Here is a 23017-nt window from a genome sequence, read left to right on the forward strand (position 1 = left end):
TATGGGAGGGGGGTGAGAAGGATTACTTTATCCTATCCTAAGTATTCCTTAAAGAGGTGGGGTTTCAGGTGTCTCCGGAAGGTGGTGATTGACTCCGCTGTCCTGGCGTCGTGAGGGAGTTTGTTCCACCATTGGGGAGCCAGAGCAGCGAACAGTTTTGACTGAGCTGAGCGGGAACTGTACTTCCTCAGTGGTAGGGAGGCGAGCAGGCCAGAGGTGGATGAACGCAGTGCCCTTATTTGGGTGTAGGGCCTGATCAGAGCCTGGAGGTACTGAGGTGCCGTTCCCCTCACAGCTCCGTAGGCAAGCACCATGGTCTTGTAGCGGATGCGAGCTTCAACTGGAAGCCAGTGGAGAGAGCGGAGGAGCGGGGTGACGTGAGAGAACTTGGGAAGGTTGAACACTAGACGGGCTGCGGCGTTCTGGATGAGTTGTAGGGGTTTAATGGCACAGGCAGGGAGCCCAGCCAACAGCGAGTTGCAGTAATCCAGACGGGAGATGACAAGTGCCTGGATTAGGACCTGCGCCGCTTCCTGTGTGAGGCAAGGTCGTACTCTGCGGATGTTGTAGAGCATGAACCTACAGGAACGGGCCACCGCCTTGATGTTAGTTGAGAACGACAGGGTGTTGTCCAGGATCACGCCAAGGTTCTTAGCACTCTGGGAGGAGGTTTCTCTTAAAAGATGAGTTTCTACTATACACCCTCTTCCACACACCCCAGTTACCACACACACACCTCCAGTCTTCCTAGGAAAGAGCCCCCCTATCTATTCTCATCATCCTTGGAGTGCCAGATACTGACAGACTGGCTTCCAGTTTTTCTATATACATTAGTTGATACTTTACATCTTGTGAAGTGCACAATGTAAAGAGACATCAGGTCCATGTTAAACCATTATCACTTGTTTCCTATTTCCATAACAGCATATCACTTTGGCTGTGGTATCCTGACAACATTTACATTACATTACATTTAAGTCATTTAGCAGACGCTCTTATCCAGAGCGACTTACAAATTGGTGCATTCACTTTATGACATCCAGTGGAACAGCCACTTTACAATAGTGCATCTACATATTTTAAGGGGGGTGAGAAGGATTACTTTATCCTATCCTAGGTATTCCTTAAAGAGGTGGGGTTTCAGGTGTCTCCGGAAGGTGGTGATTGATTCCGCTGTCCTGGCGTCGTGAGGGAGTTTGTTCCACCATTGGGGAGCCAGAGCAGCGAACAGTTTTGACTGGGCTGAGCGGGAACTGTACTTCCTCAGTGGTAGGGAGGCGAGCAGGCCAGAGGTGGATGAACGCAGTGCCCTTATTTGGGTGTAGGGCCTGATCAGAGCCTGGAGGTACTGAGGTGCCGTTCCCCTCACAGCTCCGTAGGCAAGCACCATGGTCTTGTAGCGGATGCGAGCTTCAACTGGAAGCCAGTGGAGAGAGTGGAGGAGCGGGGTGACGTGAGAGAACTTGGGAAGGTTGAACACCAGACGGGCTGCGGCGTTCTGGATGAGTTGTAGGGGTTTAATGGCACAGGCAGGGAGCCCAGCCAACAGCGAGTTGCAGTAATCCAGACGGGAGATGACAAGTGCCTGGATTAGGACCTGTGCCGCTTCCTGTGTGAGGCAGGGTCGTACTCTGCGGATGTTGTAGAGCATGAACCTACAGGAACGGGCCACCGCCTTGATGTTAGTTGAGAACGACAGGGTGTTGTCCAGGATCACGCCAAGGTTTACATTTACATTTAAGTCATTTAGCAGACGCTCTTATCCAGAGCGACTTACAAATTGGTGCATTCACCTTATGACATCCAGTGGGACAGTCACTTAACAATAGTGCATCTAAAACTTAGGGGGTGGGGTGAGAGGGATTACTTAACCTATCCTAGGTATTCCTTAAAGAGGTGGGGTTTCAGGTGTCTCCGGAAGGTGGTGATTGACTCCGCTGTCCTGGCGTCGTGAGGGAGTTTGTTCCACCATTGGGGGCCAGGGCAGCGAACAGTTTTGACTGGGCTGAGCGGGAGCTGTACTTCCTCAGTGGTAGGGAGGCGAGCAGGCCAGAGGTGGATGAACGCAGTGCCCTTGTTTGGGTGTAGGGCCTGATCAGAGCCTGGAGGTACTGAGGTGCCGTTCCCCTCACAGCTCCGTAGGCAAGCACCATGGTCTTGTAGCGGATGCGAGCTTCAACTGGAAGCCAGTGGAGAGAACGGAGGAGCGGGGTGACGTGAGAGAACTTGGGAAGGTTGAACACCAGACGGGCTGCGGCGTTCTGGATGAGTTGAAGGGGTTTAATGGCACAGGCAGGGAGCCCAGCCAACAGCGAGTTGCAGTAATCCAGACGGGAGATGACAAGTGCCTGGATTAGGACCTGCGCCGCTTCCTGTGTGAGGCAGGGTCGTACTCTGCGGATGTTGTAGAGCATGAACCTACAGGAACGGGCCACCGCCTTGATGTTAGTTGAGAACGACAGGGTGTTGTCCAGGATCACACCAAGGTTCTTGGCGCTCTGGGAGGAGGACACAGTGGAGTTGTCAACCGTGATGGCGAGATCATGGAACGGGCAGTCCTTCCCCGGGAGGAAGAGCAGCTCCGTCTTGCCGAGGTTCAGCTTGAGGTGGTGATCCGTCATCCACACTGATATGTCTGCCAGACATGCAGAGATGCGATTCGCCACCTGGTCATCAGAAGGGGGAAAGGAGAAGATTAATTGTGTGTCGTCTGCATAGCAATGATAAGAGAGACCATGTGAGGTTATGACAGAGCCAAGTGACTTGGTGTATAGCGAGAATAGGAGAGGGCCAAGAACAGAGCCCTGGGGACACCAGTGGTGAGAGCGCGTGGTGAGGAGACAGATTCTCGCCACGCCACCTGGTAGGAGCGACCTGTCAGGTAGGACGCAATCCAAGCGTGGGCCGCGCCGGAGATGCCCAACTCGGAGAGGGTGGAGAGGAGGATCTGATGGTTCACAGTATCGAAGGCAGCCGATAGATCTAGAAGGATGAGAGCAGAGGAGAGAGAGTTAGCTTTAGCAGTGCGGAGCGCCTCCGTGATACAGAGGAGAGCAGTCTCAGTTGAATGACTAGTCTTGAAACCTGACTGATTTGGATCAAGAAGGTCATTCAGAGAGAGATAGCGGGAGAGCTGGCCAAGGACGGCACGTTCAAGAGTTTTGGAGAGAAAAGAAAGAAGGGATACTGGTCTGTAATTGTTGACATCGGAGGGATCAAGTGTAGGTTTTTTCAGAAGGGGTGCAACTCTCGCTCTCTTGAAGACGGAAGGGACGTAGCCAACGGTCAGGGATGAGTTGATGAGCGAGGTGAGGTAAGGGAGAAGGTCTCCGGAAATGGTCTGGAGAAGAGAGGAGGGGATAGGGTCAAGCGGGCAGGTTGTTGGGCGGCCGGCCGTCACAAGACGCGAGATTTCATCTGGAGAGAGAGGGGAGAAAGAGGTCAGAGCATAGGGTAGGGCAGTGTGAGCAGAACCAGCGGTGTCGTTTGACTTAGCAAACGAGGATCGGATGTCGTCGACCTTCTTTTCAAAATGGTTGACGAAGTCATCTGCAGAGAGGGAGGAGGGGGGAGGGGGCGGAGGATTCAGGAGGGAGGAGAAGGTGGCAAAGAGCTTCCTAGGGTTAGAGGCAGAAGCTTGGAATTTAGCGTGGTAGAAAGTGGCTTTAGCAGCAGAGACAGAGGAGGAAAATGTAGAGAGGAGGGAGTGAAAGGATGCCAGGTCCGCAGGGAGGCGAGTTTTCCTCCATTTCCGCTCGGCTGCCCGGAGCCCTGTTCTGTGAGCTCGCAATGAGTCATCGAGCCACGGAGCGGGAGGGGAGGACCGAGCCGGCCTGGAGGATAGGGGACATAGAGAGTCAAGGGATGCAGAGAGGGAGGAGAGGAGGGTTGAGGAGGCAGAATCAGGAGATAGGTGGGAGAAGGTTTGAGCGGAGGGAAGAGATGATAGGATGGAAGAGGAGAGAGTAGCGGGGAGAGAGAGCGAAGGTTGGGACGGCGCGATACCATCCGAGTAGGGGCAGTGTGGGAGGTGTTGGATGAGAGCGAGAGGGAAAAGGATACAAGGCAGTGGTCGGAGACTTGGAGGGGAGTTGCAATGAGGTTAGTGGAAGAACAGCATCTAGTAAAGATGAGGTCGAGCGTATTGCCTGCCTTGTGAGTAGGGGGAAGGTGAGAGGGTGAGGTCAAAAGAGGAGAGGAGTGGAAAGAAGGAGGCAGAGAGGAAAGAGTCAAAGGTAGACGTGGGGAGGTTAAAGTCGCCCAGAACTGTGAGAGGTGAGCCGTCCTCAGGAAAGGAGCTTATCAAGGCATCAAGCTCATTGATGAACTCTCCGAGGGAACCTGGAGGGCGATAAATGATAAGGATGTTAAGCTTGAAAGGGCTAGTGACTGTGACAGCATGGAATTCAAAGGAGGCGATAGACAGATGGGTAAGGGAGAAAGAGAGAATGACCACTTGGGAGAGATGAGGATCCCGGTGCCACCACCCCGCTGACCAGACGCTCTCGGGGTGTGCGAGAACACGTGGGCGGACGAAGAGAGAGCAGTAGGAGTAGCAGTGTTGTCTGTGGTGATCCATGTTTCCGTCAGGGCCAAGAAGTCGAGGGACTGGAGGGAGGCATGGGCTGAGATGAACTCTGCCTTGTTGACCGCAGATTGGCAGTTCCAGAGGCTACCGGAGACCTGGAACTCCACGTGGGTCGTGCGCGCTGGGACCACCAGAGTAGGGTGGCCGCGGCCACGCGGTGAGGAGCGTTTGTATGGTCTGTGCAGAGAGGAGAGAACAGGGATAAACCGACACATAGTTGACAGGCTACAGAAGAGGCTACGCTAATGCAAAGGAGATTGAATGACAAGTGGACTACACGTCTCGAATGTTCAGAAAGTTAAGCTACGTAGCAAGAATCTTATTGACTAAAATGATTAAAATGATACAGTACTGCTGAAGTAGGCCAGCTGGCAGTGGGTGCGTTGTTGACACTACACTAATCAAGTCGTTCCGTTGAGTGTAATAGTTTCTGCAGTGTTGCTATTCGGGGCTAGCAGGCTAGCTAGCAGTGTTGTTTACGTTACGTTGCGTTAAAAGAACGACAATAGATGGCTAGCGAACCTAGAAAATCGCTCTAGACTACACAATTATCTTTGATACAAAGACGGCTATGTAGCTAGCTAAGTAGCTAGCTACGATCAAACAAATCAAACCGTTGTACTGTAATGAAAATGAAGTGAAAATGTGATACAACCTGTGAATGCGACCGGGTAGTTGAGTTCTATACAGAAGACGTTGGCTAGCGTTGGCTAGCTGTTGGCTAGCTAGCAGAGTCACCTACGTTAAGGACGACAAATAGCTGGCTAGCTAACCTCGGTAAATTAAGATAATCACTCTAAGACTACACACTCTAAACCTAAACAACACAATTATCTTGGATACGATGATACGATGATACGAAGACAGCAAAGACAGCTATGTAGCTAGCTGACACTAAACTAATCAAGTCGTTCAGTTGAGTGTAACAGTTTCTCCAGTGCAGCTAATCAGTGGACGTTAGCTAGCTGGCTAGTGAAGACTAGTGAAGACTACGTTAGGACGGCGAAATACGATAATTACGCAATTATCTTTTGATACAAAGACGGCTATGTAGCTAGCTGAGAAGAAATTGCTAAGATAAGACAAATCAAACCGTTGTGATATAATGAAATATAATGAAAAAGTTATACTACCCGTTGGAGCGACGTGCAGATGCGACCACTCGCTCCAACCGGAACCGGAAGCAATGTGTGTGTGCTCTGGGAGGAGGACACAATGGAGTTGTCAACCGTGATGGCGAGATCATGGAACGGGCAGTCCTTCCCCGGGAGGAAGAGCAGCTCCGTCTTGCCGAAGTTCAGCTTGAGGTGGTGATCCGTCATCCACACTGATATGTCTGCCAGACATGCAGAGATGCGATTCGCCACCTGGTCATCAGAAGGGGGAAAGGAGAAGATTAATTGTGTGTCGTCTGCATAGCAATGATAGGAGAGACCATGTGAGGTTATGACAGAGCCAAGTGACTTGGTGTATAGCGAGAATAGGAGAGGGCCTAGAACAGAGCCCTGGGGGACACCAGTGGTGAGAGCGCGTGGTGAGGAGACAGATTCTCGCCACGCCACCTGGTAGGAGCGACCTGTCAGGTAGGACGCAATCCAAGCGTGGGCCACGCCGGAGATGCCCAACTCGGAGAGGGTGGAGAGGAGGATCTGATGGTTCACAGTATCGAAGGCAGCCGATAGGTCTAGAAGGATGAGAGCAGAGGAGAGAGAGTTAGCTTTAGCGGTGCGGAGCGCCTCCGTGATACAGAGAAGAGCAGTCTCAGTTGAATGACTAGTCTTGAAACCTGACTGATTTGGATCAAGAAGGTCATTCTGAGAGAGATAGCGGGAGAGCTGACCAAGGACGGCACGTTCAAGAGTTTTGGAGAGAAAAGAAAGAAGGGATACTGGTCTGTAGTTGTTGACATCGGAGGGATCGAGTGTAGGTTTTTTCAGAAGGGGTGCAACTCTCGCTCTCTTGAAGACGGAAGGGACGTAGCCAGCGGTCAGGGATAAGTTGATGAGCGAGGTGAGGTAAGGGAGAAGGTCTCCGGAAATGGTCTGGAGAAGAGAGGAGGGGATAGGGTCAAGCGGGCAGGTTGTTGGGCGGCCGGCCGTCACAAGACGCGAGATTTCATCTGGAGAGAGAGGGAGAAAGAGGTCAGAGCATAGGGTAGGGCACTGTGAGCAGAACTAGCGGTGTCGTTTGACTTAGCAAACGAGGATCGGATGTCGTCGACCTTCTTTTCAAAATGGTTGACGAAGTCATCTGCAGAGAGGGAGGAGGGAGGGGGAGGGGGAGGAGGATTCAGGAGGGAGGAGAAGGTGGCAAAGAGCTTCCTAGGGTTAGAGGCAGATGCTTGGAATTTAGAGTGGTAGAAAGTGGCTTTAGCAGCAGAGACAGAGGAGGAAAATGTAGGGATATCATATCTATGTAGGAAAGTCCACCAAAGCTTTTGCCAGAGAATTGACTGTTAATTTCTCTACATAAGATGTCGTTTTAGAGAATTTGGCAGTATCCAACCGGCCTCACAACCGCAGACCACGTGTAACCACTCCAGCCCAGGACGTCCACATCTGGCTTCTTCACCTGAGGGATCCTCTGAAACCAGCAACCCTGACAGCTGATGAAACTGAGGAGTATTTCTGTCTGTAATAAAGCCCTTTTGTGGGGAAGAACTCATTCTGATTGGCTTGGCCTGGCTCCCCTGTGGCTGTGCTCTTGCCCTCCCAGTCCCATCCATTGCTGCACCCCTGCTCTCCCAGTCCCATCCATTGCTGCACCCCTTCTCTCCCAGTCACATCCATGGCTGCACCCCTGCTCTCCCAGTCCCATCCATTGCTGCACCCCTGCTCTCCCAGTCCCATCCATTGCTGCACCCCTGCTCTCCCAGTCCCATCCATTGCTGCACCCCTGCTCTCCCAGTCCCATCCATTGCTGCACCCCTGCTCTCCCAGTCCCATCCATTGCTGCACCCCTGCTCTCCCAGTCCCATCCATTGCTGCACCCCTGCTCTCCCAGTCCCACCCATGGCTGCTCCCCTGCCCAGTCCTGTGAAATCCATAGATTGGGGCCTAATGAATTTAATTCAATTGACTGATTTCCTTATATGAAATGTAACTCAGAAAAATCTTTCATTGTTGCTTGCGGCGTTTACATTTTGGTTCAGTATAGTTAACGTTAGCGAGCTCTGCATTCTATACGGGTATGCCAATGGCCTGCTGCGATGCCCACTATATAGCGCTTTTCAGATCTATTCATATATTTAGCTACTTATCCTTGATCAGCATTTTGACTTTCGCATAAAATACGCTTTAAATCGATGTAAAAAAAGACCTAATCCACACTTAGTGTGGTACTGTCAAATTGAGCAAACCAGATTGTTCAATCTTTTTGATTCAACTTTATTTCCTTTGTAAATCACTATTCTGTCCGTCCATCATGTTTTGTGAGACGCTTTACAGACTACTTTTTGGGGAAAAGATGTGACTATTACTATTTTTACTTTTAAAACCCATAAAAATTCAAGGATGTTTTCAGACCAGGAAATACCAAAAGTGATGATGTTGGTAGGTTTTTAGGTCTATAATTATCGCTCCTTGACCTCTCACGGGTGTTCAGAATTAAGATGATTAGGATCAATTGGTCCATAAATATTTCTAGTTTGTAGGCACTGTTAGATCATTCAGTCATGTCACTCCTTTGGCAATGTGCAATTGTTTTGGCTGTCGTAGCAGCAAGCGCTGCCAATGAAGGTACGTCTAATAATGAACGCATAATATGATTAATACCATGTTAACTTGAATAGGCTACTTATCTCATGCTGACCGCCTAACAGACTAGCCAAGTTGTGGTGTTGGCTCTTGAGATGTGAATGATGACATTATCAAATTTATATTTTTAGATTTTAATGTGGATTGTGAGAAACACTCCATTAAAGTGACATGGAAGGTCAGTCCAGAGTTGGTTGAACATGCTGCCCGTCTTTTCCTTGGACACTGTGTTCCGTCCACATTTTCTGTTCTTCCCACGGGAGAAGGGATGGCGACATTCCACTACAACCTCAATGGCTGTGCCATCAAGAAACGGGTAATGTCTAACTCTTGACCCAATGTATGCCATTTTGGATCCTGCGACGACTAATGCTTCTCCTTCTATTCCCCAGGTGACTGGCAAAAAACACATCTATTCAACCAGCCTGACTTACAGACCTAACCGAAAGCCCAAACCTGCTGCTATTAGTCACCATATTAAGTGTGTTTACATAAGGTAACCATCTATGCCAGGGGTACTCAACTCTTACCCTAAGAGGTATTTCGGTTCTACTTTATCATTAATTGCACACACCTGGTGTCCCAGGTCTAAATCAGTCCCTAATTAGAGGGGAATGATTATTTTTTTTAAATGCAGTGGAACTGAGTTGAGTTTTAGGGCTCTCTTGGGTGTAGTGTACTCTAGCTATGGTGTTGGAATCAAATCTTCCTAAGCCTTTGCCACCTTCATTATTAAACTAAACATTCCCCCTTGTATGTAGACCTGAGGGATGGATTCCCCCATTCCTTATCCCTGCCTATGGTAGTGCTGAGGGTCATGGAGGATTGGTTTTCCACATGGCACTCCTCAATGGTGAGTGACTCATACAACATCAATTATTGTAAGAATATGTTCAGTCAACTTACCTGGTAAAGAAATTCCTAGCAGAGGACACTGCCCAAAGCTAGTTGAAACCTGTGGCTGTACAGTACGTATGAGCATTGCGCCCCTTCCCCTCTCTGTTGCATGTAGAAGACCTTACTGGTCTGGCTAAGAGCAGCCTGTTTCCCCTGGGCTCTTTCATCCCCATCTGGGCAGCAGTGGATCAGAAGGACCATCAGCCCTTGCTGCTGCTCTTGGAGGAGTGTGTGGCGGCCACAACACCAGAACTGCAGTCTGCGAGCCTGGTGTACCCCATCATCACCAACAAGGGGTATGTACCAGACCTGGCTATGGCCATGTAGGGTGCACGTTTTGGTTTTTGAAAAGTATTGAATACATTTTAAAGTTAGCTTATTTGCTGGATGGAAGTTCTGTTTGTCTGCTCATTGCACAATGCATTTTCAGTTGCCTTGCAGATGGGAAGACTGGGAACTCCAGGTTCCTGCCTAGGTACCACTCGTCTGCTATTCTGCTTTACCTGCAGTCCTTCAAGTTTGCCTTAGGCGAGGAAGTGAGTGGACCACAAGTTCTCGGTATGACTGGGTTGTTTTCATACTGTAGCTCTTGACTGTTCTCTTATTTCACCCCAGGTGTATATTCATTGTAAGCTTGTTGCATGGGACCCTGAGGTTTTTGATATAGAAAAGAAGGCCTGCCACTACATTAAAGAGACTGGAGAGTAAGTATTGGTCACATAACGACCATAATGACGTTAGTGCCAATGCAACAGCCAACTTTTTTTTAAATTCATAGATGGGAGCTGCTGGACGACCCGTCTCAAAGTGACCTCTGCAAGTGCTGTGACTCGAGTTGCAAGCCTCGGTTGAAGAGGGGTGTGGATTCAGGTATTTTGAGGCACTTCATTTCAAGCCTGACTAAACTGTAGTTCCATATTAATTTGAGCTGATCACTCTTGAGTTCTGATGGGACTGCAGCTTGAAGTAATTTATATATTTTTTTCTCAGAACCCCAGGGCCTGGTTCAAAACTCTGTTCTTGGACCGCTCACAATAGTGGAAAACTCTGAAACCCGGATCCCCAGTGAATTTGTCAAATATCCTACTGTAGAACAAGGTTGGTGATTTTGGCATTGAAGACTATAGTTTACACTTGGCTTTTAATTGTATGAGCTTTGATGCCAAATGAACTTGAACCTGTAACCTACTCATCTGTCATTGTGTTCTGTATTCAGTTGACTGGTTGGTGTAATGGTCTGGAACACTTTGCTTGTCAGGTGTGTGTGTGTGCTGGTTATTTTACTGTAACATCCCCCAACGGCAATGAGATGCATGTTACTAACACTTCTTCAACCTGTTACAGGGATGGCTGTCTTTTCTGTCTCTACAGCCATCTAATTGTAGGTGGCCTGAAGGGTGCATCACTTTCCACTATCCCCAGTATGGATATGAAGTCCTTTGACTTGAGCACGTTTCAATAAAATGAATACTTTACAATGGTGTTTGTTTCTAATGGTTGTCAAAATGCTATGATCCTGATGAGATGTAGTCGCGCCGTATCTACACAAAATAGCCAAGATGTGACCATCTGGTTGTAAGAAGATGATCTCAATGAGAGTGCTCAGTGTTTTGTGACTTCCCAGTGTCCTGATTACTCTTGAACTGTAACACTACTTTTGGCATAATTAGTTTGCTAATGATAGTCACAGCAGGTGTTCATGCAATGGTAACGCTATTTGAAAGATTGTCATAAGTGAACCTGCTTATTGTTGGCTATACTTTTTCAGCAGTAGCCCACCCCAAGTTTAGAGATTGTAGGTGGCTGATGGCCATGCTTAATGGCTGTGATAGGAGGAAACTGAGGCTGGATCAACAGCATTGTACATAGTTACTCCACAATACTAACCAAAATTACAGAGTGAAGAGAAGGAAGTCTGTACAGAATATAATATTCCAAAACATGCATCCTGTCTGCAATAAGGTACTAAAGTAAACCTGTACAAAATGAGGTCAAAGAAGTAACTTTGTCCTGAATACAAAGCATTACAGTATGTTTGAGGCAAATCAAACACAACACATGACTGAGTACCACTTCATATTTTCCAAGCATGGTGGTGGCTGCATCATGTTATGGGTATGCCTGTCATCGGCAAGGACTGGTGAATATTTTAGGATGAAAATAAATGGAATAGAGCTAAGCACAGGCAAAATCCTAAAGGAACCTGGTTCCGTCTGCTTTCCAACAGACACTTGGAGACAAATTCAGCAGGACAATAACCTAAAACACAAGGCCAAATATACACTACTGTTGATCAATAACCAATTTGACAGAGCGTGAAGAATTCTGTAGAGAATAATGGGCAAATATTGCACAATCGAGATGTGGAAAGCTCTTATAGACTCACTACTGTAATCTCTGCCAAAGGTGCTTGTACAATGAGATATTTCTGTATTTCATTTTCAATCCATTTGCAAACATTTCTATAAACATGTTTTTACTGTAACGGCGTTCGTCTGTTGAAGGAAGAGAGTCGGACCGAAATGCAGCGTGTTGGTTACTCATGACTAATGAATGAAATGTGGTACATGAAAATATTGAAAGACTAAAACAAACGGAACGTGAAACTATTACAGCGTATCTGGTGAACACTACACAAAGACAGGAACAATCACCCACGAAATACAAAGCGAAACTAAGGCTGCCTAAATACGGTTCCCAATCAGAGACAACGAGAATCACCTGACTGATTGAAAATCGCCTCAGGCAGCCAAGCCTATACAACACTCCTAATCAGCCGCGATCAGTCCCAAAACTACAAACCCCAATACGAAAAACAACATATAAACCCATGTCACACTCTGGCCTCCCCAAACATATAACAAAAACACAAAATACAATGACCAAGGCGTGACATTTACTTTGTCATTATGGGGCATGTGTAGATGGGTGATTTAAAAAATATATTTAAACATTTTATTCAGGCTGTAACACAACAAAATGTGGAATAAGTCAAAGGTACGAATACTTTCTGAAGGCACTGGAAGGCTAAAACTGTTGAGCTAGCTAGCAGCTTGGTAACTGGAAGGCGAAACTTGGCTTGCTAACAACATAGAAAACACATTTTACCTAACTAATTTTAGCTTGCATCACATTTAGTATTTAATCAGTTAATTAGACTAAATGGAAACAGGACATTAATGCACGAAATGAAGAACTATATTCAAATGAAATCATTTTCACGTATGCACTGGCCAAAGATGTTTAAATGAGAGATGTCACCTGGTGGCAACAAATGTTGGCAACAAATGGAACCACAGGAAAAACACCTTAGAAATAATATTCAATTGTCCACATGATAGAGCCATTTAAGAGTTATAAGGTAACATGAGTAAATTACATCAGTTATCATTCAGCTGATGCAATCCTGTCAAAAGGGACATTTTACAGTATGCGACCACAACATTATTTATATATATATATATATATATATATATATATATATACGGGGCTTGATCACCCATCATCAGTTGTATGGGTGGTCCAGGGGTATGGGTGGTCCGTTAACGCTTCACCAGATTCCGGAACTATCTGGCCTTCTCAGTTAGTTCATATCCTGGACCTTCTCATCTACTGAGGTGGACACCATCTTCCCATCCACCATCTCCTCCACGATCACCCTCACCCGCTTCTGCATGTGTGGATTATACTCTGTGGAAAGAGCCACCAAACAGGAATTCATTAATTAATTCATTGTGTGTATTATGGGGAACAACACATGATTCTTTCATTGATTCATTCATTTAATTATTTATTATCTGCTTGCTCACCTTCCACCACTTCCTGGATTTGTTGTACTTCCTGGACCTTCTCGACCACGATCACCTTCCTGATCTCCTGTCTGGTCTCCACATGCCTACTGGTAGACACAGGCGAAGAACACTTGTGGTCAGCTCAACTCACCAACACACATCTTGATCTACTAGTTTGCAATCAGTGGTGTAACTTAAGTCGTTTTTGGGGGTATCTGTACTTTGTTATTGCCATATTTGACCACTTTTACTTTACTACATTGCTTAAGAAAATATTGTACTTTTCCTCGACACCCAAAAGTGCTTGTTACATTTTGCATACTTAGTACAATTCAAAAACTTATCAACCAAACATTCCTGGTCATCCCTACTGCCTCTGATCTGGCAGACTCCCTAAACCGACATGCTTGGTTTGTTAGTTATGTCTGAGTGTTTGAGTGTGCGCCGGCTTTCCGTAAAAAAATAAAAATAAGAAATGGTGCCATCTGGTTTGCTTAATATAAGGAATTTTAAGTGATTTCTACTTTTATTTTTGATACTTAAATATATTTTAAACCAAATACTTTTACTCAATTAGAATTTTACTGGATGACATTTACTTTTATTTGAGTAATTTTCTGTTCAGGTATTTTTACTTTTATTCAAGTATGACAGTTGGGTACATTTTCCACCACTGTTTGCAATGAGGTGCCAATAAACAGCTGTCATCCCCCCATCCCTTCTCCCTCCTTCTTTCCTGCCCCTCCATTATCCCCTCTCACCTGAGTCCCTCTCCATCCAGCAGCCTCCTGTACTCAGCGATCTCCATCTCCAGCCTCATCTTGATGTCCAGGAGGATCTGGTACTCAGAGGCCTGCTGGATGCTGACGTTGAGCTGCTGCAGCTCCTCCTCCATGCTGTTGATACAATTTTTATTTTATTTTATTTCACCTTTATTTAACCAGGTAGGCTAGTTGAGAACAAGTTCTCATTTGCAACTGCGACCTGGCCAAAATAAAGCATAGCAGTGTGAACAGACAACACAGAGTTACACATGGAGTAAACAATTAACAAGTCAATAACACAGTAGGAAAAAAATGGGCAGTCTATATACAATGTGTGCAAAAGGCATGAGGAGGTAGGCGAATAATACAATTTTGCAGATTAACACTGGAGTGATAAATGATCAGATGGTCATGTACAGGTAGAGATATTGGTGTGCAAAAGAGCAGAAAAGTAAATAAATAAAAAACAGTATAAAAACAGTATGGGGATGAGGTAGGTGAAATGGATGGGCTATTTACCAATAGACTATGTACAGCTGCAGCGATCGGTTAGCTGCTCGGAGAGCTGATGTTTGAAGTTGGTGAGGGAGATAAAAGTCTCCAACTTCAGCGATTTTTGCAGTTTGTTCCAGTCACAGGCAGCAGAGTACTGGAACGAAAGGCGGCCAAATGAGGTGTTGGCTTTAGGGATGATCAGTGAGATGCACCTGCTGGAGCGCGTGCTGCGGATGGGTGTTGCCATCGTGACCAGTGAACTGAGATAAGGCGGAGCTTTACCTAGCATGGACTTGTAGATGACCTGGAGCCAGTGGGTCTGGCGACGAATATGTAGTGAGGGCCAGCCAACTAGAGCATACAAGTCGCAGTGGTGGGTGGTATAAGGTGCTTTAGTGACAAAACGGATGGCACTGTGATAGACTGCATCCAGTTTGCTGAGTAGATTGTTGGAAGCCATTTTGTAGATGACATCGCCGAAGTCGAGGATCGGTAGGATAGTCAGTTTTACTAGGGTAAGCTTGGCGGCATGAGTGAAGGAGGCTTTGTTGCGGAATAGAAAGCCGACTCTTGATTTGATTTTCGATTGGAGATGTTTGATGTGAGTCTGGAAGGAGAGTTTGCAGTCTAGCCAGACACCTAGGTACGTATAGGTGTCCACATATTCAAGGTCGGAACCATCCAGGGTGGTGATGCTAGTCGGGCATGCGGGTGCAGGCAGCGATCGGTTGAAAAGCATGCATTTGGTTTTACTCGCGTTTAAGAGCAGTTGGAGGCCACGGAAGGAGTGCTGTATGGCATTGAAGCTCGTTTGGAGGTTAGATAGCACAGTATCCAATGACGGGTCAAAAGTATATAGAATGGTGTCGTCTGTGTAGAGGTGGATCAGGGAATCGCCCGCAGCAAGAGCAACATCATTGATATATACCAGTGGGTCTTAACCTTGTTGGAGGTACTGAACCCCACCAGTTTCATATGCGCATTCACCGAACCCTTCTTAACTGGAAAAATAAAATATGATTTTTTTCAAATTCAAAACATAGGTATATATTTTACTGGTGCACAAAATGAACCGTGCATCAACATCACTGTGTTCAAAGAACAAAATCATCAAAACATGATTTTCACACAAAAACAAAAACATAATATTTACTGCAAATCAGTGTGACTTCTGCTTTTCAGAGACCAGTAATAAAGTCTGTTCCTTTTCTTTGTTTTAATGTCCAGCATCCTCGAAGAGGATTGCTCGCAAACATATGTTGTAACTGTGTGAAAATCTCCAGAGCTTTCTTAGCAATAAAAGGGTACGTTACCATTTGTTGACACCAAAACGTTGAAAGCATTGTTGTTCTGAAGAGTTGCTGTTGAACCTGGCTCTACTGAATGTCAATGATTTCCTCGAGGTATTCATCATTGACATCTGTTGTCTCAACACTAAATGTGAACGGCTGTCTCACCCATGCTGGATATGACTCTCTTGTAGGGAAGTATCCCTCGAGAGACTTTGCAAGCTCATCTAAGTGCGTGGCAATTGCTTGTTTCAGTTCCGCGGGTACAGAAATGTCTCCGATTCCAGATACATCTACGATCTTACTTACACAGTTGTCCAGCAGGGGAAAAGTTTGCGAAGTTATCATTCTCTGTTCGTCGTTTCCATAACGGTAGCTTTTTTTTTTTTTTAAAAGCCTTCAGGTTTTCCTCCGCTTCGATCATGTTGACACCACCGCCCTGCATCTTTTGATTGAGATGATTGAGAGCTGCGAAGATATCAGCCATGTACGCTAAAATGAGAATGAACTCAGAATTTTTTAAGCAAAATGCATGACAATGTTGGTGCTCTTGCAAAAACAGGGCTAATTCCACACGCATGGCAAAAATTTCGATTCAGCACCTGTCCCCGGGATAACCATCAAACGTTAGAATGGTACAGAAGTACATCGAATTCAAAGCCCATTTCTTTACACAGCTCACTGAAGATGTGGTGCCTCAGAGCACTAGTTCGCACATAGTTCACGCATTCCACTACAATTTTTAATACTTCTGCCAGTTTTGGAGGCAAGGTTTTTGTTGCCAACGCGTGCCTGTTTAGAATACAATGCGTAACAATGATGTGTGGTGCATCGGCTTTCACTAGAGCACCAAAACCAGATTTTCTTCCCAGCATGACTGGAGCTCCGTCCGAACAAACTGCAGAAACCATATTCCACGAAAGATTTGTCTTTGAAGAAGTCATCCACAAGTTTCTTCACATCGGCTGCCTTAGTTGTTGTTGTAAGAGGCTTACAAAATAAAAAATATTTCATCACGCCGTCTTTCACATAGAGCACGAATACAGCAAGCTGGCTTAGATTGGAAACGTCTGTGGTCTCGTCGAGTTGAAGGCTGAATTTTGCCGGGCTTGAAATCAGATCTGCAACTACTTGTGTCTTTGTCTTTGCTCATGTCCTCTATTCTATCGCTGATGGTGTCATTTGAAAGAGGAATTTGGGATAACTTAACTTCAGCCTCTTTTCCCAGCATGATATTTGCCATCTTCAACACAGCTGGTGAGTGTTTCACCAATGGTGTGCGGTTTCCCCTGCTTTGCGATCAGGTAAGCAACTTCGTAAGATGCTGTGAGGATCGGTTTTGTTGATGGGTACAAAGCCGAGAACAGGCAGAGTAGCCTTTTCATCGAATCTGGCTCTCTTCACCTTGAATTCAGCGAGCGTTGTGTTCTTGTATTTTCCATCTCCATGCAGCTTAAGGAAGTGTTCTCTTAGTTTTGCCGGTGCTAGACTAGATTTGCTCAACTTGGCAATGCAAATCATACAGTTAGGACGCTGACTCCCATCACGTTCCGTTATACATGTGAATCCATATTGTACATATACCTCCGACCACTTTCTTTTTTTGCTCGACATAGTAAGTATGAAGGGATTAAAATATTAAGAAAGAAATCACGACAGTCACAAGTCGACGACTGAGCGCACCAAATTCCCTGCAGCACAGATAGGCCAAGCGATGTAGCGTGATCACCTGCAGCCAATGATGGCCAAGAGGGGCGAGTCATCACGAATCATATGAGTCGGATGTGTGTCTTGACCTCCGCCGAACCCCTGAGACTGACTCACCGAACCCCTGGGGTTCGATCGAACCCAGGTTAAGAACCACTGATATATACAGAGAAAAGAGTCGGCCCGAGAATTGAACCCTGTGGCACCCCCACAGAGACTGCCAGAGGACTGGACAGCATGCCCTCCGATTTGACACACTGAACTCTGTCTGCAAAGTAATTGGTGAACCAGGCAAGGCAGTCATCCGAAAAACCGAGGCTATTGAGTCTGCCGATAAGAATATGGTGATTGACAGAGTCGAAAGCCTTGGCGAGGTCGATGAAGACGGCTGCACAGTACTGTCTTTTATCGATGGCGGTTATGATATCGTTTAGTACCTTGAGTGTAGCTAAGGTGCACCCGTGACCGGCTCGGAAACCAGATTGCACAGCGGAGAAGGTACGGTGGGATTCGAGATGGTCAGTGACCTGTTTGTTGACTTGGCTTTCGAAGACCTTAGATAGACAGGGCAGGATGGATATAGGTCTATAACAGTTTGGGTCCAGGGTGTCTCCCCCTTTGAAGAGGGGGATGACTGTGGCAGCTTTCCAATCCTTGGGGATCTCAGACGATATGAAAGAGAGGTTGAACAGGCTGGTAATAGGGGTTGCGACAATGGCGGCAGATAGTTTCAGAAATAGAGGGTCCAGATTGTCAAGCCCAGCTGATTTGTACGGGTCCAGGTTTTGCAGCACTTTCAGAACATCTGCTATCTGGATTTGGGTAAAGGAGAACCTGGAGAGGCTTGGGCGAGGAGCTGCGGGGGGGGGGGGCAGAGCTGTTGGCCGAGGTTGGAGTAGCCAGGCGGAAGGCATGGCCAGCCGTTGAGAAGTTCTTATTGAAGTTTTCGATAATCATGGATTTATCGGTGGAGACCGTGTTACCTAGCCTCAGTGCAGTGGGCAGCTGGGAGGAGGTGCTCTTGTTCTCCATGGACTTCACAGTGTCCCAGAACTTTTTGGAGTTGGAGCTACAGGATGCAAACTTCTGCCTGAAGAAGCTGGCCTTAGCTTTCCTGACTGACTGCGTGTATTGGTTCCTGACTTCCCTGAACAGTTGCATATCACAGGGGCTATTCGATGCTATTGCAGTCCGCCACAGGATGTTTTTGAGCTGGTCGAGTGCAGTCAGGTCTGGAGTGAACCAAGGGCTGTATCTGTTCTTGGTTCTGCATTTTTTGAACGGAGCATGCTTATCTAAAATGGTGAGGAAGTTACTTTTAAAGAATGACCAGGCATCCTCAACTGACGGGATGAGGTCAATGTCCTTCCAGGATACCCGGGCCAGGTCGATTAGAAAGGCCTGCTCACAGAAGTGTTTTAGGGAGCGTTTGACAGTGATGAGGGGTGGTCGTTTGACTGCGGCTCCGTGGCGGATACAGGCAATGAGGCAGTGGTCGCTGAGATCCTGGTTGAAGACAGCGGAGGTGTATTTGGAGGGCCAGTTGGTCAGGATGACGTCTATGAGGGTGCCCTTGTTTACGGATTTAGGGTTGTACCTGGTGGGTTCCTTGATGATTTGAGTGAGATTGAGGGCATCTAGCTTAGATTGTAGGACTGCCGGGGTGTTAAGCATATCCCAGTTTAGGTCACCTAACAGAACAAACTCTGAAGCTAGATGGGGGGCGATCAATTCACAAATGGTGTCCAGGGCACAGCTGGGAGCTGAGGGTGGTCGGTAGCAGGCGGCAACAGTGAGAGACTTATTTCTGGAGAGAGTCATTTTCAAAATTAGTAGTTCAAACCTGCAGCTGGCTCAGCTGGGAGCCGTGGCGGCCGTTTATATCAACGACGCTCTGCTCCAGGTACCCCTTCTAGGAATGTGTTTATGTTTGTAAGGGATGAAGATGAAGGAAAGAAGGAGAGGGTAGTATAAATGCATAAAGAGGGAGATGAAGAATGGTAGAGATAGTTAGATTGGTGTGCATAAAGGTGTTAGAACACCTTGACATTAGACCACTGTGGAGGTCTGAAAACATCTAACAAACTTTGATTTTGGAGTGTACTGTTCTTTTAAGACCTAAAGGAATTCCATATTTTAGGAACAGAGGTAGGGTAAAGAGAAATGCTATATGTTTAGGGATGCTGATTCACTAAGATGGTTTGACATCATACCTGAGTGAGCAGGCCATGTAGTTCAATCTCCAGGCTCTGGAAGGTCCTCTTCAGGTCGGTCACCTGAGATTGAGAGGTATTCACCTCTGTGGTGCTGGTGGTGATCTGGTTCTGAAGCACCTCCACCTGACACACACACACACACCGTATTAGTCAAAAGTGTAGTACCACTTCACAAAATACATGTCAATTGTGCCTCTCACAAAACACATTAAGGGACCCATGCCCACATCTTTCGAGTCCCCCTGTCCTATTTTCAGAAGTTGTCTCACCTTGCTCTCAAACCACTTGGCAGCATCTCTCTGGTTCTTCATTATCATGCCCTCATACTGGGTCCTCACAGAGGCTGTGTACAGTACAAACAGGAAGTGCACCTACTTCATCTTGAAGACATCAGCTGCATGTCTGGCATTATCCACCCGCAGGATCATCTGAGAGTTCTCCACAGACCTGGCTTGGATCTAGGAACAGGAGGACAGCCACAGTCAATGGGATGTAATTACAGAGTCAACTATGTATAGGATATCATGTGTTTAGATCAACAGATCTGGTTCATGTCTACTGTTCATTCATTTACAACAGAACATGTTTTTCAACAATCAACAAGATAAATACTGAGAGACAATAGGAATTATACCTCAAATCTATCACTTATCTAATTCATTCTAGTGACGCTCTTCATTCACAAAGCTGTTGGCGTCTTCTCAATCCTATCCTCACCACCCCTCCCACTGTGACAGACATCAATTCAACGTCTATTCCACATTGTTTTTTACATTGCAATTACATGGAAACAATGTTGATTCAACCAGTGTGTGCCCAGTGGGTCGCTACATTAAGACTACATTACCCAGAAGTACCTGGTTGAGGATGTCTTTCTGTAGCTCAGTTGGTAGAGCATGGCGCTTGTAACGCCAGGGTAGTGGGTTCGATCCCCGGGACCACCCATACGTAGAATGTATGCACACATGACTGTAAGTCGCTTTGGATAAAAGCGCCTGCTAAATGGCATATATTATATTATTATTATTATTATATTATGTCTGAGATGGTGGTATGGAACCCACTGAGGTCCTTCTTGTGAGTCGGTGATCTCATCTCGTAGAACTCCTTGATCTGCAGCTCCAACTTACTATTAGCTGCCTCTAGAGAGCGTACCAGTGTACACAGGGAGTGGAGGGAATCATTTGGGCTCCCGAGTGGCACAGTGGTCTAAGGCACTGCATTGCAGTGGGGCTAGGGTCATCACTACAGAACCTGTTTCGATCCCAGGTTGAATCACAAGCGGTCGTGATTTGGAGTACCATAGGGCGCTGCACAATTGGCCCAGCGTCATCTGTGTTAAGGGAGAGTTTGGCCGGGATAGGCCGTCATTGTAAATAAGAATTTGTTTTTAACTGACTTGCTTGGTGAAATAAATCCAAATAAAAAGTTCAGTTCATGGGTCTATCTGAAATGGCACCCTATTCCCTATATAGAGCACTACATTTGACCCTGTGGGCCCTGTTGTGCACTACATAGGGAATAGGGTGCCATTTGGAGCGTAACACATCACGTTATGAGAATCAGTACTCTCCCATTTGATAATCCCCAACATAATGGAATTTAAAATAAATGATCAAATCCTGCTATGTCATTGTCCTCACTATGTATGTTGTGTTGCTACCATGCTGTGTTGTCATGTGTTGCTGCCTTGCAATGTTGTTGTCTTAGGTCTCTCTTTGGTTCTATTACCACAGGTAGAGATGTTCTGCCTCGTTTAGCAAAAGACCCCAACAAAAGCGAAAGAGTGTGTCATTGTCTTTGGCCTACATGCAAAAGACAATAACATGCAATTCCTTCCAAATGTCAGGTGGAATGATCAGTGGTGGAAAAAGTACCAAATGTCATACTTGAGCAAAAGTAAACAGAACGTTACTCAAGTAAAAGTAACACAGTAAAATACTACTTGCGTAAAAGTCTAAAAGTATTTGGTTCTAAATATAAAAAAGAGGGACATAGCACAGACTGGGCCAGCACAATTTAGAGGGCTGGAGGTGGAAGGACCCTAACAAAACGGTTATGTATTTCTAATCTAGGACATCAACAATCTTACCTGCTTTTTTTGCTTTAATTATCCTTTTATTTCTCTTAAAAGATGAGTTTCTACTATACACCCTCTTCCACACACCCCAGTTACCACACACACACCTCCAGTCTTCCTAGGAAAGAGCCCCCCTATCTATTCTCATCATCCTTGGAGTGCCAGATACTGACAGACTGGCTTCCAGTTTTTCTATATACATTAGTTGATACTTTACATCTTGTGAAGTGCACAATGTAAAGAGACATCAGGTCCATGTTAAACCATTATCACTTGTTTCCTATTTCCATAACAGCATATCACTTTGGCTGTGGTATCCTGACAACAATTCCAGTGTTTAAAAAATGATCATATTGACAAGCTTCATTGACAACATTCTAAATGGATATCATATCTATGTAGGAAAGTCCACCAAAGCTTTTGCCAGAGAATTGACTGTTAATTTCTCTACATAAGCCGCCTCCAATGTCGTTTTAGAGAATTTGGCAGTACGTCCAACCGGCCTCACAACCGCAGACCACGTGTAACCACTCCAGCCCAGGACGTCCACATCTGGCTTCTTCACCTGAGGGATCCTCTGAAACCAGCAACCCTGACAGCTGATGAAACTGAGGAGTATTTCTGTCTGTAATAAAGCCCTTTTGTGGGGAAGAACTCATTCTGATTGGCTTGGCCTGGCTCCCCTGTGGCTGCGCACTTGCCCTCCCAGTCCCATCCATTGCTGCACCCCTGCTCTCCCAGTCCCATCCATTGCTGCACCCCTGCTCTCCCAGTCCCATCCATTGCTGCACCCCTGCTCTCCCAGTCACATCCATGGCTGCACCCCTGCTCTCCCAGTCCCATCCATTGCTGCACCCCTGCTCTCCCAGTCCCATCCATTGCTGCACCCCTGCTCTCCCAGTCCCATCCATTGCTGCACCCCTGCTCTCCCAGTCCCATCCATTGCTGCACCCCTGCTCTCCCAGTCCCACCCATGGCTGCTCCCCTGCCCAGTCCTGTGAAATCCATAGATTGGGGCCTAATGAATTTAATTCAATTGACTGATTTCCTTATATGAAATGTAACTCAGAAAAATCTTTCATTGTTGCTTGCGGCGTTTACATTTTGGTTCAGTATAGTTAACGTTAGCGAACTCTGCATTCTATACGGGTATGCCAATGGCCTGCTGCGATGCCCACTATATAGCGCTTTTCAGATCTATTCATATATTTAGCTACGGCAGATAGCTAGATCGTTGATGAGATGACCTTACAGTATGTAAACTAGCAGGCTTGGCCAGCAATTAAATGGCTGGTCTTACCTTATCCTTGATCAGCATTTTGACTGTCGCATAAAATACGCTTTAAATCGATGTAAAAAAGACCTAATCCACACTTAGTGTGGTACTGTCAAATTGAGCAAACCAGATTGTTCAATCTTTTTGATTCAACTTTAT

At 46.4% G+C, this 23017-nt stretch overlaps 2 protein-coding genes across 2 annotated transcripts; one reads left to right on the forward strand and one right to left on the reverse strand.

Annotated features, from left to right (window-relative positions):
- The first annotated feature begins 8188 nt into the window (after nt 1–8188).
- On the forward strand, nt 8189–10715 carry LOC124017575. The gene is made up of 11 exons (XM_046332776.1): nt 8189–8325; nt 8475–8659; nt 8736–8839; nt 9105–9196; nt 9356–9536; nt 9671–9776; nt 9856–9944; nt 10019–10110; nt 10231–10338; nt 10457–10498; nt 10585–10715. Exons 1-10 carry the CDS (start codon nt 8262–8264, stop codon nt 10471–10473), a joined length of 1038 nt encoding a protein of 345 aa, XP_046188732.1. The 5' UTR covers nt 8189–8261; the 3' UTR covers nt 10474–10498; nt 10585–10715.
- Nucleotides 10716–12752: 2037 nt separating this feature from the next.
- LOC124017572 (keratin, type I cytoskeletal 47 kDa-like) lies at nt 12753–22493 on the reverse strand. Its single transcript, XM_046332774.1, has 8 exons — nt 22280–22493; nt 20567–20644; nt 19772–19845; nt 19500–19625; nt 19130–19198; nt 13793–13920; nt 13050–13138; nt 12753–12930 (listed from the first exon to the last, which is right to left on the reverse strand). Exons 1-8 carry the CDS (start codon nt 22491–22493, stop codon nt 12824–12826), a joined length of 885 nt encoding a protein of 294 aa, XP_046188730.1. The 3' UTR covers nt 12753–12823.
- Between the last annotated feature and the right edge of the window lie 524 nt (nt 22494–23017).

The sequence above is a fragment of the Oncorhynchus gorbuscha genome, unplaced genomic scaffold, assembly GCF_021184085.1.
Source record: "Oncorhynchus gorbuscha isolate QuinsamMale2020 ecotype Even-year unplaced genomic scaffold, OgorEven_v1.0 Un_scaffold_2758, whole genome shotgun sequence".
Lineage (NCBI taxonomy): Eukaryota > Metazoa > Chordata > Actinopteri > Salmoniformes > Salmonidae > Oncorhynchus > Oncorhynchus gorbuscha.

Excerpts from the sequence above, each read along its gene's own strand:
- LOC124017575 (XM_046332776.1), top strand. The coding sequence starts at position 8,262 with ATGTCACTCCTTTGGCAATGTGCAATTGTTTTGGCTGTCGTAGCAGCA. Across the intron at positions 8,326-8,474 it reads AGCAAGCGCTGCCAATGAAG|ATTTTAATGTGGATTGTGAG; the intron begins GTACGTCTAATA and ends TTATATTTTTAG. Across the intron at positions 8,660-8,735 it reads GCTGTGCCATCAAGAAACGG|GTGACTGGCAAAAAACACAT; the intron begins GTAATGTCTAAC and ends TCTATTCCCCAG.
- LOC124017572 (XM_046332774.1), bottom strand. The coding sequence starts at position 22,493 with ATGGATGGGACTGGGAGAGCAGGGGTGCAGCAATGGATGGGACTGGGA. Across the intron at positions 19,846-20,566 it reads GACTCACAAGAAGGACCTCA|CCTCTGTGAGGACCCAGTAT; the intron begins GTGGGTTCCATA and ends TACTGTACACAG. Across the intron at positions 19,626-19,771 it reads CCAAGTGGTTTGAGAGCAAG|GTGGAGGTGCTTCAGAACCA; the intron begins GTGAGACAACTT and ends TGTGTGTGTCAG.